At 21.0% G+C, this 13,366-nt stretch overlaps 1 protein-coding gene across 1 annotated transcript; it reads left to right on the top strand.

Moving 5' to 3' along the window:
• Positions 1-1,500: 1,500 nt before the first annotated feature.
• Positions 1,501-8,388, top strand: Bma-ccch-1 (Salivary glue protein Sgs-3 precursor, putative; the record flags this gene model as incomplete). The annotated part of the gene is made up of 5 exons (XM_043082597.1): positions 1,501-1,669; positions 3,049-3,157; positions 6,578-6,748; positions 7,318-7,666; positions 7,990-8,388. 5 exons carry the CDS (start codon positions 1,501-1,503, stop codon positions 8,386-8,388), a joined length of 1,197 nt encoding a protein of 398 aa, XP_042938531.1.
• Positions 8,389-13,366: the final 4,978 nt, after the last annotated feature.

Raw genomic sequence — 13,366 nt, 5'->3', positions numbered from 1 at the left:
TGTTAATTATCAGTAATTATTATATAATTTAACAAAAAAAAACTATTAATTATTCAATACGTCAATTTGTTATTTTCGTTTTTCAATTTTTTTTTCCCTCTCCCTCTCCCCCTCTCTCTCTCTCACTCTCTCTCTCTCTGTCTTTTTCAATTTTTCAGTGTCAGAAAGAGAAAAAAAAAAAATGAAAAAAACCTGAAAATGACATTTTGAAGTGTAACGTTGTCATTGTATTTCATCAAAGGAACATTTTTCGACGAAAAAAAAAAAAAATAAAAAATATTTTTTGTTATATTGTATTTACTGAAAAGAGTTTTAACGAAAGGAAAAGAAAAAAAATAAAAATAAAAAGGGAAAAAGACAAAATGGGTGGGTGGGTAACTAATTTTGTGATAGTAAATAAGATAAGTTAGATAAAAAAGTTTTTAATTATTTTATAAAGAAAATTTCCTCTTTCAAAAAATTTTTTTTTTTTTTTTTTCATTATTTGTTGTAGAAAAGTGAATGGTTAACAAAAATTTTTGTTGATAATTTCATGTGATTAGCATATGAAATATCCAAATTATTACATTTTTATATCAAATTTATTTGAATAATAATAATAAAGTAAGGGAGAGAGAGAGAGAGAGAGAGAGAGAGAGAGAGAGGGAGAGGGAGAAAAAAAAGTTAAAGCTAATAATTAATATTTTCAAATAATTATGTTTTATCGTTTCTTTCTTTTTTATGTCTTTTAAACTTTTAATTTACTATTTTTTTTTTTTTTTTTAGTAGTATTTTTTAAATAATATTTAATTAATAATTTGTTTGATCAAATAAAATTTATTATTTAATAATAAGTTTTTTGAAAAAGAAAGAAAAAAAATTGATGATTTTAGAATAAATATTTTCAGTGTTAATGTTTTTTTTTTTTTTTTTTAAGCCTCTTTCCCTGTCTTTTTATGAATTATTTATATGATTTGTTAAATATTTTGATAAATTAAAAGTAATTCATTTTTGGCTAACTTTATCCTTTGGTAATATAAATAATTATATTTAAATATTACTATATATTTTGAAAAATACAGGAAAAAAAAGCTATAAAATTAAGCTTTTTGTTGTTCAAAAAAAAATGTATATAGGAAAATTATGTATTATATTATTGTTTATTTTTTGTTTTTTAATAATCAAATGATAATAATGATAGAAATATATGTATTAAAAAAGAAAATGATATATCTTTTTTTTTTCTCAAATGATAAAGTGATAATAATGATAAATATATTTTTAATTATTTATTTCTTTTTTTTTAAAATGATGAAATGATAATGATAATAAATATATTTCTCTTTTTTTAATGATAAAATCATAGTAATGATAATAAATATATTTCCTTTTTTTTTTAAATGATAAAATGATAATAAATAATTTATATTTATTTATTTATTTTTTTTTTTTTTAGCATATAAAATGCCACCAATAGCTGCCGCACGATCTGGTCAAAATATTCGCCGTACATGTAAATTAATGAATGACATTTCAACTTCACCAACAACGGCAACTAAAATACCAGCAACAACAATAGCAGCAACAATAACAACAACAACAATAACAACTGCACCACCACCAACAACAACAACAACAACAGCAACAGTAGCAGCAAAAACAACAACAACGACAAAAGCATATGGTTCAGGTTAGATTTTGTTTTCTTTTTGTTTTTATTTTGTTTTGTTTGTTTGTTTTTTTACATTATTTAGCGAATTCAAATGAAATACTTTTATTTACGCATCAATTTTACGCGGATCAAATTAAAATCCTTTTTCCCTTTCTTTTTTCTTTTACGCTATTTTGAGAGATTTGATTGGAAATCATTTATTTTGCATCATTTTGATGAATTTAAAATTTAAAATTTCTGTTTATGCTATTTTACAGATTGAATTAAAATTCTTTTTTCTTAACGGTATTTTATAGATTTGAAGTATAAATTTTTTCTTTTTCCTTTTCACTTTTTTTTTGGCACTATTTTTTAGAGTATGAAGTAAATAAAGTTAGAAGTAATGTATGAATTATGAATTATTGTAAAATTTTTTTTTAATTAATTTATTGTAGTGTCACATTTGCGCTTGAATTAAATTAAAACACTAAAAAAGGAAAATCAGCAAACTATAAATGAAAATAAAAGATTATTGTTTTGATCATTATTTTTACTAGTTATAATCTCAAATTAAAATCTGAAAATATCATTCCTAGATATTATCAATTGTTAAATATTAAATTTGATTTGATATATTATAGCAAAAAGAAAAAACGAATTGCAAGTATAATTATTACTTATAATTTTGTTTGCATAATATTAAAAATTTATTTCATTAATTAACATTTAAACAATTAAAATTATTATATTTGCATTTGTCATCTTTAACTCTTTTTTAAATTGTATTTTAATAAAATTATATCTGTTCAATAATCACTGATAAAATTTATCATTGCATAATTTTAGCATCAATTCATACTTAAAGTATTTATTCGATGACATTATTAGTATTATAATAAATATGGAAATTAAAGAGAAAAGAAGTTGGAACAAAATAAAAAAGAAAAAAAAATGAAACCATTGTTATTTAAATTTTTTGTTTATTTAAATTATGTACAGAGATTGCTAGTGGGATCGGTGATTTTAACTAATATTTCAAAAAAAAAAAGATTTTTTTTTCCTTTGTTTATTTCCCAAACTACGAATTTTTATTAATGGTTAAAATAGACAAACTCTCATTTATATTATTTTTGTACAGTTAAATAAATAGACTAATTTGATAATTCATTATTCCTTACAACAAAAAAAATTTTTTTTAAGTTTTTTTTTTTTTTTTTTCGCATATTTAAAATTTTGCACAAATATAATTAAAAAATGAATGTTATTTGTTATCTTTGCTTACTGATAATATTCTCAAAATTTTGAAAAATTTGTTTCATTATTTGGTTTTTTTTTTTTTTTTTTTTTAATTATTTGATTAATTATAATTCAAAAAAAAAAAAAGATTTTGAATAAAATTGAAAGTAACAAAATTTTAGGAAAGAATGTGCAAAAAGTCATTTCATCACATTTAAAAAATTCAAGATTATATAAAACTGAGCTCTGTCGAACATGGGTGGATTGTGGACGATGTAATTATGGTGATAAGTAAGTTGTTTATTTATTTATTTATTTATTAGTTTTATTTACTACATGTATGTTATTTATTTATTTATTTGTTGGTTTTTATTTTTTTACAAAAAATTTTCTTTGTACATGTTTTTTTTTTTTATTATTATTATCAATATATTTTGTTTAATTTTAAATTATATTACAAATTTCCACTTTCTTTTTTCGGAGCTATGTTTTTCCTTCTTTTTTTTTTTTTTTTTTAAATCTTTTATAATTAATTCATATAAATGACATTTAGTTTTATTTATTTATTTAATTTTTGATTTGATAATTTAATTTATTTGCAAATTACTAAGCTTTTTAGTAAAATTTTGAACTATTGAAAGGTATTATCAAAGAATACATAAAATGATGTTGAAATGAAAATTTTGCAAATTTGAAGGTATGTGTGTGTGTGTTAGTACAGGTTTACAGATTACTCAATTTGATTTTTGACCTAGAATCATCGGAGGAACAAAAAATGTAAACAAATGAATTAAAATTTGACTTATGAAACCTTTTTTTTTTTTTTTTTTTTTTTTTTAAATGTACATTTATATGAGTTGAGTAAAAGATTGAAAAAAAAAAAAAAAAAAAGTTATACAAAATAAAAAGATTACAAATGGATGATAAAAGAGAGAGAGAGGGAGAGGGAGAGGGAAAGGAAGGAAGTTAAAAGAGAGATATCTCTCTCTCTCTCTTTTTAAAATAGATAATATTCGCTTATTTGAGGATTGTATTAACAGCTGTTTTGAGTGTTAGTTAAAATAAATGATTATGGTTGAGGTTTAATTTTAATTTTTTAAAATCATATCAAATTAAAAAAAAAAAAAAAAAGAGGAAATGAATGATATGATATGATATTGAGAAGATCAATGAAAACTTTTTGATAATAGTATTAAAATGGATGAAATAATTATAAAATAATTGTGAACATTTATTGATTTGATTGATTTTACATATATAAAATTTTACATATATATTAAAAAAAAATACATATATGTAACATTTTATGTAATTATAAGAAATTTTTGGATAGCAAAAGGAAAAAAAAAAATTGAAATCATTAATTATTAGAAAAAGATTTAAGCTAATATCTTTATTCCCTATAATATAGGAATGATAATAATAATTTTTCATTTTTTAATATTTATCTAAAATACACATAATTTTCACTTTTTTTCCTCATCTTTTGGTGATGAAAATTTGTTTGTTTGTTTGTTTGTTTGTTTGTTTCATTAATTAGCTGATAGGGAAATATTTAACTTACAAAATTTTCAAAATTATTAATTGAAGTTGTAAATAAACATTGTAAATTGGACATATTTTGTAGATAGGTATGAGAGGAAACAATTTTGCTTTTGTATTGAAAATAAATAATTTAATATATGTTTCTATGAAGTGTTGTAAGTTGTAAAATTTGATTGTTCTTTTGGTTTTATTTAAGAATATTTTTGGAATTTCAAATTTTATCTTTGATTCATCAATTAATTATAGTAATATACTGCATACACATTGGAAAGTTTAACAGAGGGACGAACTTATTTAATATTAATTTTTTATTCTTTTCCTTTTTCCATTTGTATATTATTTTTTTTTTTTGAGTTATTTAGTTATAATTTTTATTTTTGTTTTTTTAGTTATAAAAAGTTATTTAAACAATTATTTTGTAAGGAAAGATTATTCCTTCATGTTTGTTTCATTTCATTTCATTTTTCTTTTTTTTTTTTGGTTTATTTACACACATAGAAATAAATATTTAAATGATTTGATAAAAAAAAAAGCAACTACAATGGTTAATTAGTAAATAAACAATAAATATTTTATTAATGAGTAATTTATTTTATTTAATTATTTAAATTAGCTCTTGAAAAATATTTGATTATTTCGAATTTTTTTCTGGAAAATTATTCATTCTTGTTTTTTTCTTTCTTTTTCTTCTTTTACTTATCATTTAATATGGAATAGCAGAAATGAAATGAGATTTTACGGAAGATAGGTTAATAGTAGTAGTAACAGGTAAAAGAAGAAAGGTTAAAGGTTAAAGATTTGAGTCATTTCCGCTCCATTTTATTTCTCTTATCATTTCATATTTTATCAAATATTTTTCACAATTTAAGAAAGAGGGAACAAAAATCTGACTGTTATTTTTTATAAATAATAATAATGGTTAAAATAATGGAAAGAGAGAGAGAGAGAGCGAAAGAGAGGGAGAGAGAAAAGAAGAAAATTTAGATGGAAATGATAAAATAACTTTGATTATGCGCATTTTATCTCAATGTTATGAAAGGGTTTTTTAAAATTTTCAAAGAATTGTTACTCTATTATTATTTACTCGTTATTATTGTTGTTATCATTACTACTATGTTCACTATCACTGTTAATTATCATCACTATTTATCACCAAATTATCACTTATGCTTTTCACATCAAAAAAAAAAAAACGATAAAATTACTGCTTTTTCAAGGATTTTATTTTTTGAATATTTAATGAATTTTTGCTTCCTTTATCTTTTCGCTTTTTTGCATATTAAAATTTTGTTTTGTAAGACGAAAAATATTTGCAAATGATGATAATATGATGATAGTGATAATAATGATAATGACATTTTGCTTACATAAACTTTTTTTTTTTATTACCGATAATCAATTTCTGTCAAAAAAAAAAAAAACGAAAAAGAAAAAAGAAAGCAAAAAGTTGAGTGATTGGATAACAACAAAAGAAAGAAAAGAATAAAAAACGATCAATAATATTTGAAAAAAATATTTTTATCACAATATAATGTAGAAAGGAGTATAGTGATAAAGTTAAAAGTAAGTGATAAGAATGAACAGTTATTACAATTTCAGTAATATTTTTTTTTTTTTGAATTTTTGATTTAATAATGGGAGCATTGATTGGTGTTGATTTATTGATTGATTGATTGATTATTTGATTTATTGATTGGTTCTGTTCATGAATTGTTTGTTTTGCTTATTATATAGTTACATTAATATAAAAATATTGTTTTTCTTTCAATTTTTTTTTTACGAAACTTTGTAAAAGTATAACAATTTGATTGATTAATTTTAAAAAGTTAATTTTAAAAGGAAAATGTTGAATTTTTGATAATTGGTATATATTAAATTTAAGAAGAAAAAAATAAATAAAGTTCTATTAATTTCTGATATGTAAATTTATAAGTATTTTAATCTATGTGTTATAAAATAACTATAAGTAATTATTATTTGAGATAAACAAAAAAAGCATAATAAATTAATGTTTAATGTATGATATAATTCATAAGTTGTAAAATGTTTTTGTGTAAAATTTAAATTAATTAATTAATTAATTTGTTTTAATATTTTGCAGTTTAAAATTTTTGTAATGTATTATTGATAAATTTTCATTTTTATTAATTAATTAGCTAATTATAGATGTCAGTATGCTCACGGTGAAGGAGATAGAAAGCCAGTACAAAGGCATCGCAAATATAAAACTGAATTTTGTTTATCGTTTCATCAAGTTGGTTATTGTCCATATGGACCGAGGTGTAATTTCATTCATAATGAAGAGCAATCACAAATTGGACGTAATCAAATTAATTGGTAATTTGAAATTTTCATTATTTTATTTTACTCATTTTTAAATATTTGTTAGCGAATAAATAATAATAAATTGCATAGTTAAATAATAAATAGTTGCGAAAGAAAAAGCAAAATTTTTACAACTAATTAATTTTATACATTTAAATATTAATTACAAAGTAAAAATTAATAGCTTATTTAATTTGAACTATAATTTTAACACTTATATTAAATACATCTTTTGAAAATGAAGAAATAAATAAAATGAAACTTTGAAAAAATAAGAAAAAAGAAAGAAAGAATTAAGACGTATGAAGAAAACATATAAATTTTTTTTTTTTTTTTATTAAATCCTAAATCTCTTTTTTTTTTGATCTCTTTTTATATCTAATGAATAAGTTATTTGTTAATTTAATGACTTTACATCTAATCAGTAATTATTTGTTAGTTAACTTAATAACTTTATATCTAATCAATAATTATTTGTTAATTTAATGATTTTATAATATAATGAATAATTTACTTGTTAATTTAATCTTAAAATTCATTTTAAATACATTTAAATACATATATGCTCTTTTTTTTTTCAGCAATGGAAACAATAAGATGAATGTTAGTAATTGTAGCAGCAATAATAGTAACAATGATCTAACAGCAACAACAACAACAACAGCAACAGTAACACCAACAGCAGCAGCAGCAGGAGCAGCAACAATAACAGCTGTTACAGCAACAGCTACTACAACATTAACATTTGGTATTTGGCAACCATATTGTAATTCAATGGGTGATTCACCAGCTCCTAGTTCAGCTTGTTCCAGTACTGATAGCTCTATTGGTTCAGCAAGTCCAAGTGTAGATTTTGATGAGAATATTTGCTCTGCTATTGTTGCAACTAATGGTTGGAATACATTTGGTACCAAATTTAACAATAATAATGCAAGTTTTTTTTTTTAATTAAAAAAATCATCTATTTAATTATCATTAAGAAAAATTATTAAATGATTTTAATAATTAAAAGTGTTTTTTTTTTTTACTTTGTATAATTTATTTATTATTTGCTTTTTCTTCTTTAATTTTGAATAAGCAAATTTTTAATGATGCAAGCAAGCATTTCTTTAAAAAAAAAATTTTTTTTTTTGAGTAATATAATATTGAAAAGAACGCATTATATTTGAAGTCAAATTTAACTTTGAAGTCGTAAATTTTGAATTTTTAAAAACTAAAGATGAAAATTTTCATTTTTCCTTTTTTTTTTTCAGATGTATCATTTTAATTGGCCTTCAACAATAGCAATAGCAACAACAGCAACAACAACAACAACACCACCACCATTACCACCATCACCACCACCAGCACGAACAACAGTAACAACGACAGCAGCTGTGACGACAACAGGAACAGAGACGGTGACAGTGACAACTGCTCAAGCGTTACCACTTCAAACACAGCCAATACTTGATTCAGCACTTTTCAACGATTTACTTGAGCTAACAATTGATGAGAAGAAAACAAAGAAGAAAACAATTATCACGAAAACAGTAAGTGATAGTACTACTGTGACATGTGCATCATCCGGTCGTCTACCGGTTTTTGTTCAACTTAGTAATCCATCATCAGCATCATGGAATAAGTGGTTTGAATTATTATCTGATGAATAATTAATTACACATGCATTGTTTGTTTATTTGTTTATTTCTCTCTCTCTCATTTTCTCTTATTCATTTACTATATATCACCTTTATTTTCATGTATGTGTTTTTTTTTTTTTGCTATTGAAATTTTACTAATTGTTTTTCTTTTTCTACTCTCTTTCATTTTCTTTTCCTTTTTTTATGTAAAAATTTCATTCATTTGTTTTTTGTTGATATTATTTTTAAAATAATATCTAAATGAATTAAATTCTTAACAAATCAAAATTTTTCCTTTTTCATAAATTCAATACTTCCATACTTTCTCTTTTTGTTTTCTTTTTCTTTTTTTCCTATTAATTTGTTATTCTGTATAATATATTATCTCTTACAAAAATTTTTAAAAAAAAAAAATAACAAAAAAAAAAGATAAAAAAGCAAAAAATGAAAAAGATTTTTCATTTTTTGCTACAATTTTTTTTCCTTACTTTCTCTCTCTCTCTCTCTCTCTCTCTATTTCCCTCTCTCTCTCTCTCCGTTTCTATTTTTTTTTTTTTGAATTAATTTTTTTCTCCTTTAATACAATATTAACAATCATTTATCAATAATAGCTGCTATATTCACATTCAGAAAGCCTTACAATGTATAGTTCGAAGTTTTTTTTTTTTTTTTTTTTTTTTAATTTGAAATTTTTATAAAAATTTGCTTAATGTAAAGTAAATACATACTTCTATCGATAACTTTTATCAATAGAATTATGTATTTGTATGTGTGTGTGTGTGTGTGTGTGTGTGTGTATGCGTATGTGAGTGTATGTGTGTATGCGTATGTGAGTGTATGTAAGTATGTATGTATGTATGTATGTATTTTAGTAATTAGTAGTGATAGTAGCAGATTTTGTTTTGATTTATTTATTTATTTTTCTGTGTTTATTTACGCTCGCATTCATCTACCTGAACTCAGTGAAGCTCCCGAATGTAAATCACACTATTATTATTATTATTATTATTGCTATAATTATTTTATTATCATTACTATTGCTATTATTAATAATATCATTTACTATTATTTCTATTTCTAAATAATTATTGTTATCGCTATTATTATTATTATTACTATCATCTTATCATAATCATTGATTATTAATTATTATAGTTGTCATTATTATCATTACATTATTATTATTACTCTTACTACTGTTATTACTATTACTTTTATTATTATTATTACGATTGCTATTTTTATTCATTTTAGAATTTGTAAATTTTCATTTATTTTTATTTCGAACGAAAAAAACAACTAAAAAGAAATCCTTCCATTTTTCTTTTCTTTTTTTTTTTTTTTTTGAATGAGATAAATTTTTATAAGTGAAAATTTTTTATAAGTTTTGCAACATCTCTTTCTCATCCTAGTTTTTTCATTTTTTTTTTTTTTTTTTTTTTTGTCTTTTTTGAAAAGATTAAATTAGCTGTAAAAAGATAATGAAAAATTCTTCCTCTTCTCAAATTTATACGCAATCTTTTCTTTTCATTTTTTTTTTTTCGTTCAATTTTTTGTCCTAAATTTGAGCTTTTTTTTTGCTGTCAAAATGAAAAAAGTTGAAAATTAGTTCATCATTGATTGATTTTATTTCTTTCTTTTTTCTATTATCTTTTCAATTTCCATTATTATTATTAAAAGAAAAAGAAAGCATTGCTTTTTAGGCAAAACTTTTTTTTTTTGTTTTTTATTTTGCTCTACAAACAATAATAATAAAATAAAAAAAAAAATGAAACAAAAAGAAAACATTAATCATTGGAGAATTTCTCGTAAAAAATTGTTAAATTCTTTAAAAAAAAAAAAGAAAAAAAAATTTTCCTCTAGTTTTATTTACTATTTAAACAATTTTAGTATATAATTATTGAAAAATTTTTCACAATTTAATTATTTGCTATTATCTATTTTATTACATTAATTTTATTTTGCATAATTTGGTAAAAGTTTAACTTAATTACTTACCTTCTTTACATCTACTTAATATGCTCTACTTTCTTTCTTTGTATTAAACATTTTTCTCAAAGTTTTTTTAATGTAAATTCAGTAATAGAAATGTGAGTAACTGTTTTTTCTTATTTGTTATAAAGGGAAAAAGAGTAGTTAATAAGCATAATTAAGCATATATAATAGATTTAACTGTTTTTTAGCATTCGAAAGAAAAAAAAAATTTTAGAAATGAAATGAAAAAAACTAGAAAATGATGAATCTTTTTCTTTTTTTTTTGTTAATAATAATAATGACAATAACAATGATAATGATGATAATAATAATAATAATTGTAATAATAAAAAAATGGTGATAATAATAATGAGAATGATGAAAATGCAGTGATAACAGTAGTAATGATAATAATAACTCTGCTAACAATAATGATAGTAGTAATAATAATGATAATAATAATAATAATGCCAATAATAATGCCAATAATAATTATAATAAATAACAATAATGAATAGCGTTGCTAATAAATAACAGTGATAGAAAAGTAGCAATAATAACAGTTATAATAGTAATAATAAATAATAATAATAATAATTAGTATCGACAAAGTGCTTTCATAAATTATTCATTTCTTTTTTCCTATAATGCAAATACTGCTGAACTGATAACGAATTGATTTGTAATTCTATGCTACAAAATTGTATGGAATGCTTTTTCTTTTTTTAAAAAAAAAAGAAAAAAATGCTATTTAAATTAAGATAGTACGAATAAAAATAATATAATGAATTTCCTCTTTAATACAGAAATCAAAAAAAAAAAAAGCGATGAAAATATATTACAATAAATCTTCCTATGAATTTAATTCTACAAATAAACAAATATTTTTTTGATAGAGAAGAAAAGGAACGAATAAGTTGCAAATTTAAAATTGAAACTAATTGTATTTTTCTTTAATCATTTAAATTTTGATAAAATTAAAATTTTAAAAAGAGAAAGAAAAAACAAAATTTGACAAAAAGTTTTGTTTTCTTTATTACTTTACTTTTTTTTTATCTTTTTAAATGGCATTCCATATTTCACTGATAAGCAGAATATTTAATCATTCCTTTTATCAGTGTATTTTTTACCTTTTTATCTTCACTTCCTACTCTTACTTATGTTTTTTATCTTTCATATGCGCAACAAATGAAAATATTTCAAGCATTTCCTTTAATTGATAACTTTATCACTATTCCATATCACTGATAATAACTTAGCAAAAAAAAGTGAATTACTATGCGTTTTGTTTTTATTTTTCTTTTTCCAGGAAATCAATTGGGAATTTCATTTATATTTTCAGGTGGATAATAAGTGCCAGATTTCAGGTTTTCCTTCTTTTAAAACGGACCTCACTTCGTAAAAATTCGTAATTATTCATAAATTTCTCTGTCCTTTGCTCTCTCTCTCTCCCTTTCTCTCTTTTAAAAGTGCATAATATCAATGAAACTTTTATTATTATTTTTTTATTCGTTCTTTTTTCTTCTTTTTCTTCATTTCATTGAAAAAAAAAAAAAAAAGAATTTTCAGAAATATTTTACTTCCATAATTACTAATTTTTTCTTCTTTTTATTTTTGTTGTATTTGTAATATTTATAAAAAATTTTAATAATTTTAAATATGAAATGGTATCATTCTCTTGCTATATGTATATATAATGTGAAATTTAAAAAAGACAAAAAAATTTCTCTCAATTTTTTTCTTTTTTTTTTATTTTCCCGGTTATTATAATCATTGATCCGATGTATTTGCTCTTTCATTAATGTCATTTTCTTGTTTTTGATTCACTTTTTCAGGACATATTATCATTATCATTGTTATTATCACTATCATTACTATCATTTTATCATTATCACTATCACTATTACTATTGTCAATTATCATTTTTATCATAATTACTATCACTATTGTCATTATCATTTTTATTATTAGTATTGTTATTATTACTAATCTTATTATTATTATTATTATCACTATCACTATTACCATTATTATTATTACGATTATTATTACCATTACTATATTATGCGTTTGTAAGAATATCTCAAATTTTAGTTAATTATACTTGACTTCATACATAATTATTTTTCATTATCATCGAATTTTAATTATTACTAATCAATCTATATGTTACGTACGTATGTGTGTATGCGTGTATGTGTGTGCGTACGTGTATGTACGCTTATGTTTTGTTTTCATTATTTTCATCTGTTTTTTTCTTCAAAAAAAAAAAAAAAAAAAACAAACAAACAAAATGTCATGCATATATATATTTTGTGTGTGTACTTTTTTTTGTTGCCTTAATTTATTACCTTTTTTTTTTGAATTTAATTGCATATTTTTAATTTCTAATATTTTTCCTTTTTTTATTCGTTTTGCAAAATTCATTCATTTGTCATTCATACATAGAAATAAACAAAGAAAAAGTTTGATAATGTATTTTAAATTTATAGAAAAAAAAATTTTTTTTCTCATTTTTTTTCATATTGTCAATTTGGAAAACAAAAAATGTTTGAAATTTGAAATTTGCTATGCATTAATCTTGATGGTATTATTTTTCTGTAAACAATAAAAAAAAGAAATTTATCGATTAAGAAGCTAATAATAATAATTATTAAGAAATTATGAAGTAAACAATATTAGGCATATATAATTAGCATAAATAAATGGCAGTAATCTAATACCTGTTAATAAGCTAATTTGAATAGAATTTAGGTAATATTTGTTGATAATTAATTTAAAAGAAGAAAAAGGAATAAAGTGGTTGTAATTTTTTAAGATAGAAATTATTAGTTAATTATTTATTGTAGTTTTAATTTAATATTGTTTACAAAATGTTACCATCAAATTACTTTTTCCTTTTTTTCATTATGAAAATTTAATTACAAATTATGATCACTTTTGTACAGTATGGTAATTATCATTTTTTTCTTTTTGTTTATTTGTTTACTTTTAGCTTTTCCTTTTCAAATAGATTCGCTTAGTATTTTTTTTT

This window comes from Brugia malayi, assembly GCF_000002995.4.
Source record: "Brugia malayi strain FR3 genome assembly, contig: Bm_v4_Chr4_scaffold_001, whole genome shotgun sequence".
In the NCBI taxonomy this organism is placed as follows: domain Eukaryota; kingdom Metazoa; phylum Nematoda; class Chromadorea; order Rhabditida; family Onchocercidae; genus Brugia; species Brugia malayi.
This window is presented reverse-complemented; position numbering and strand designations above follow the sequence as displayed.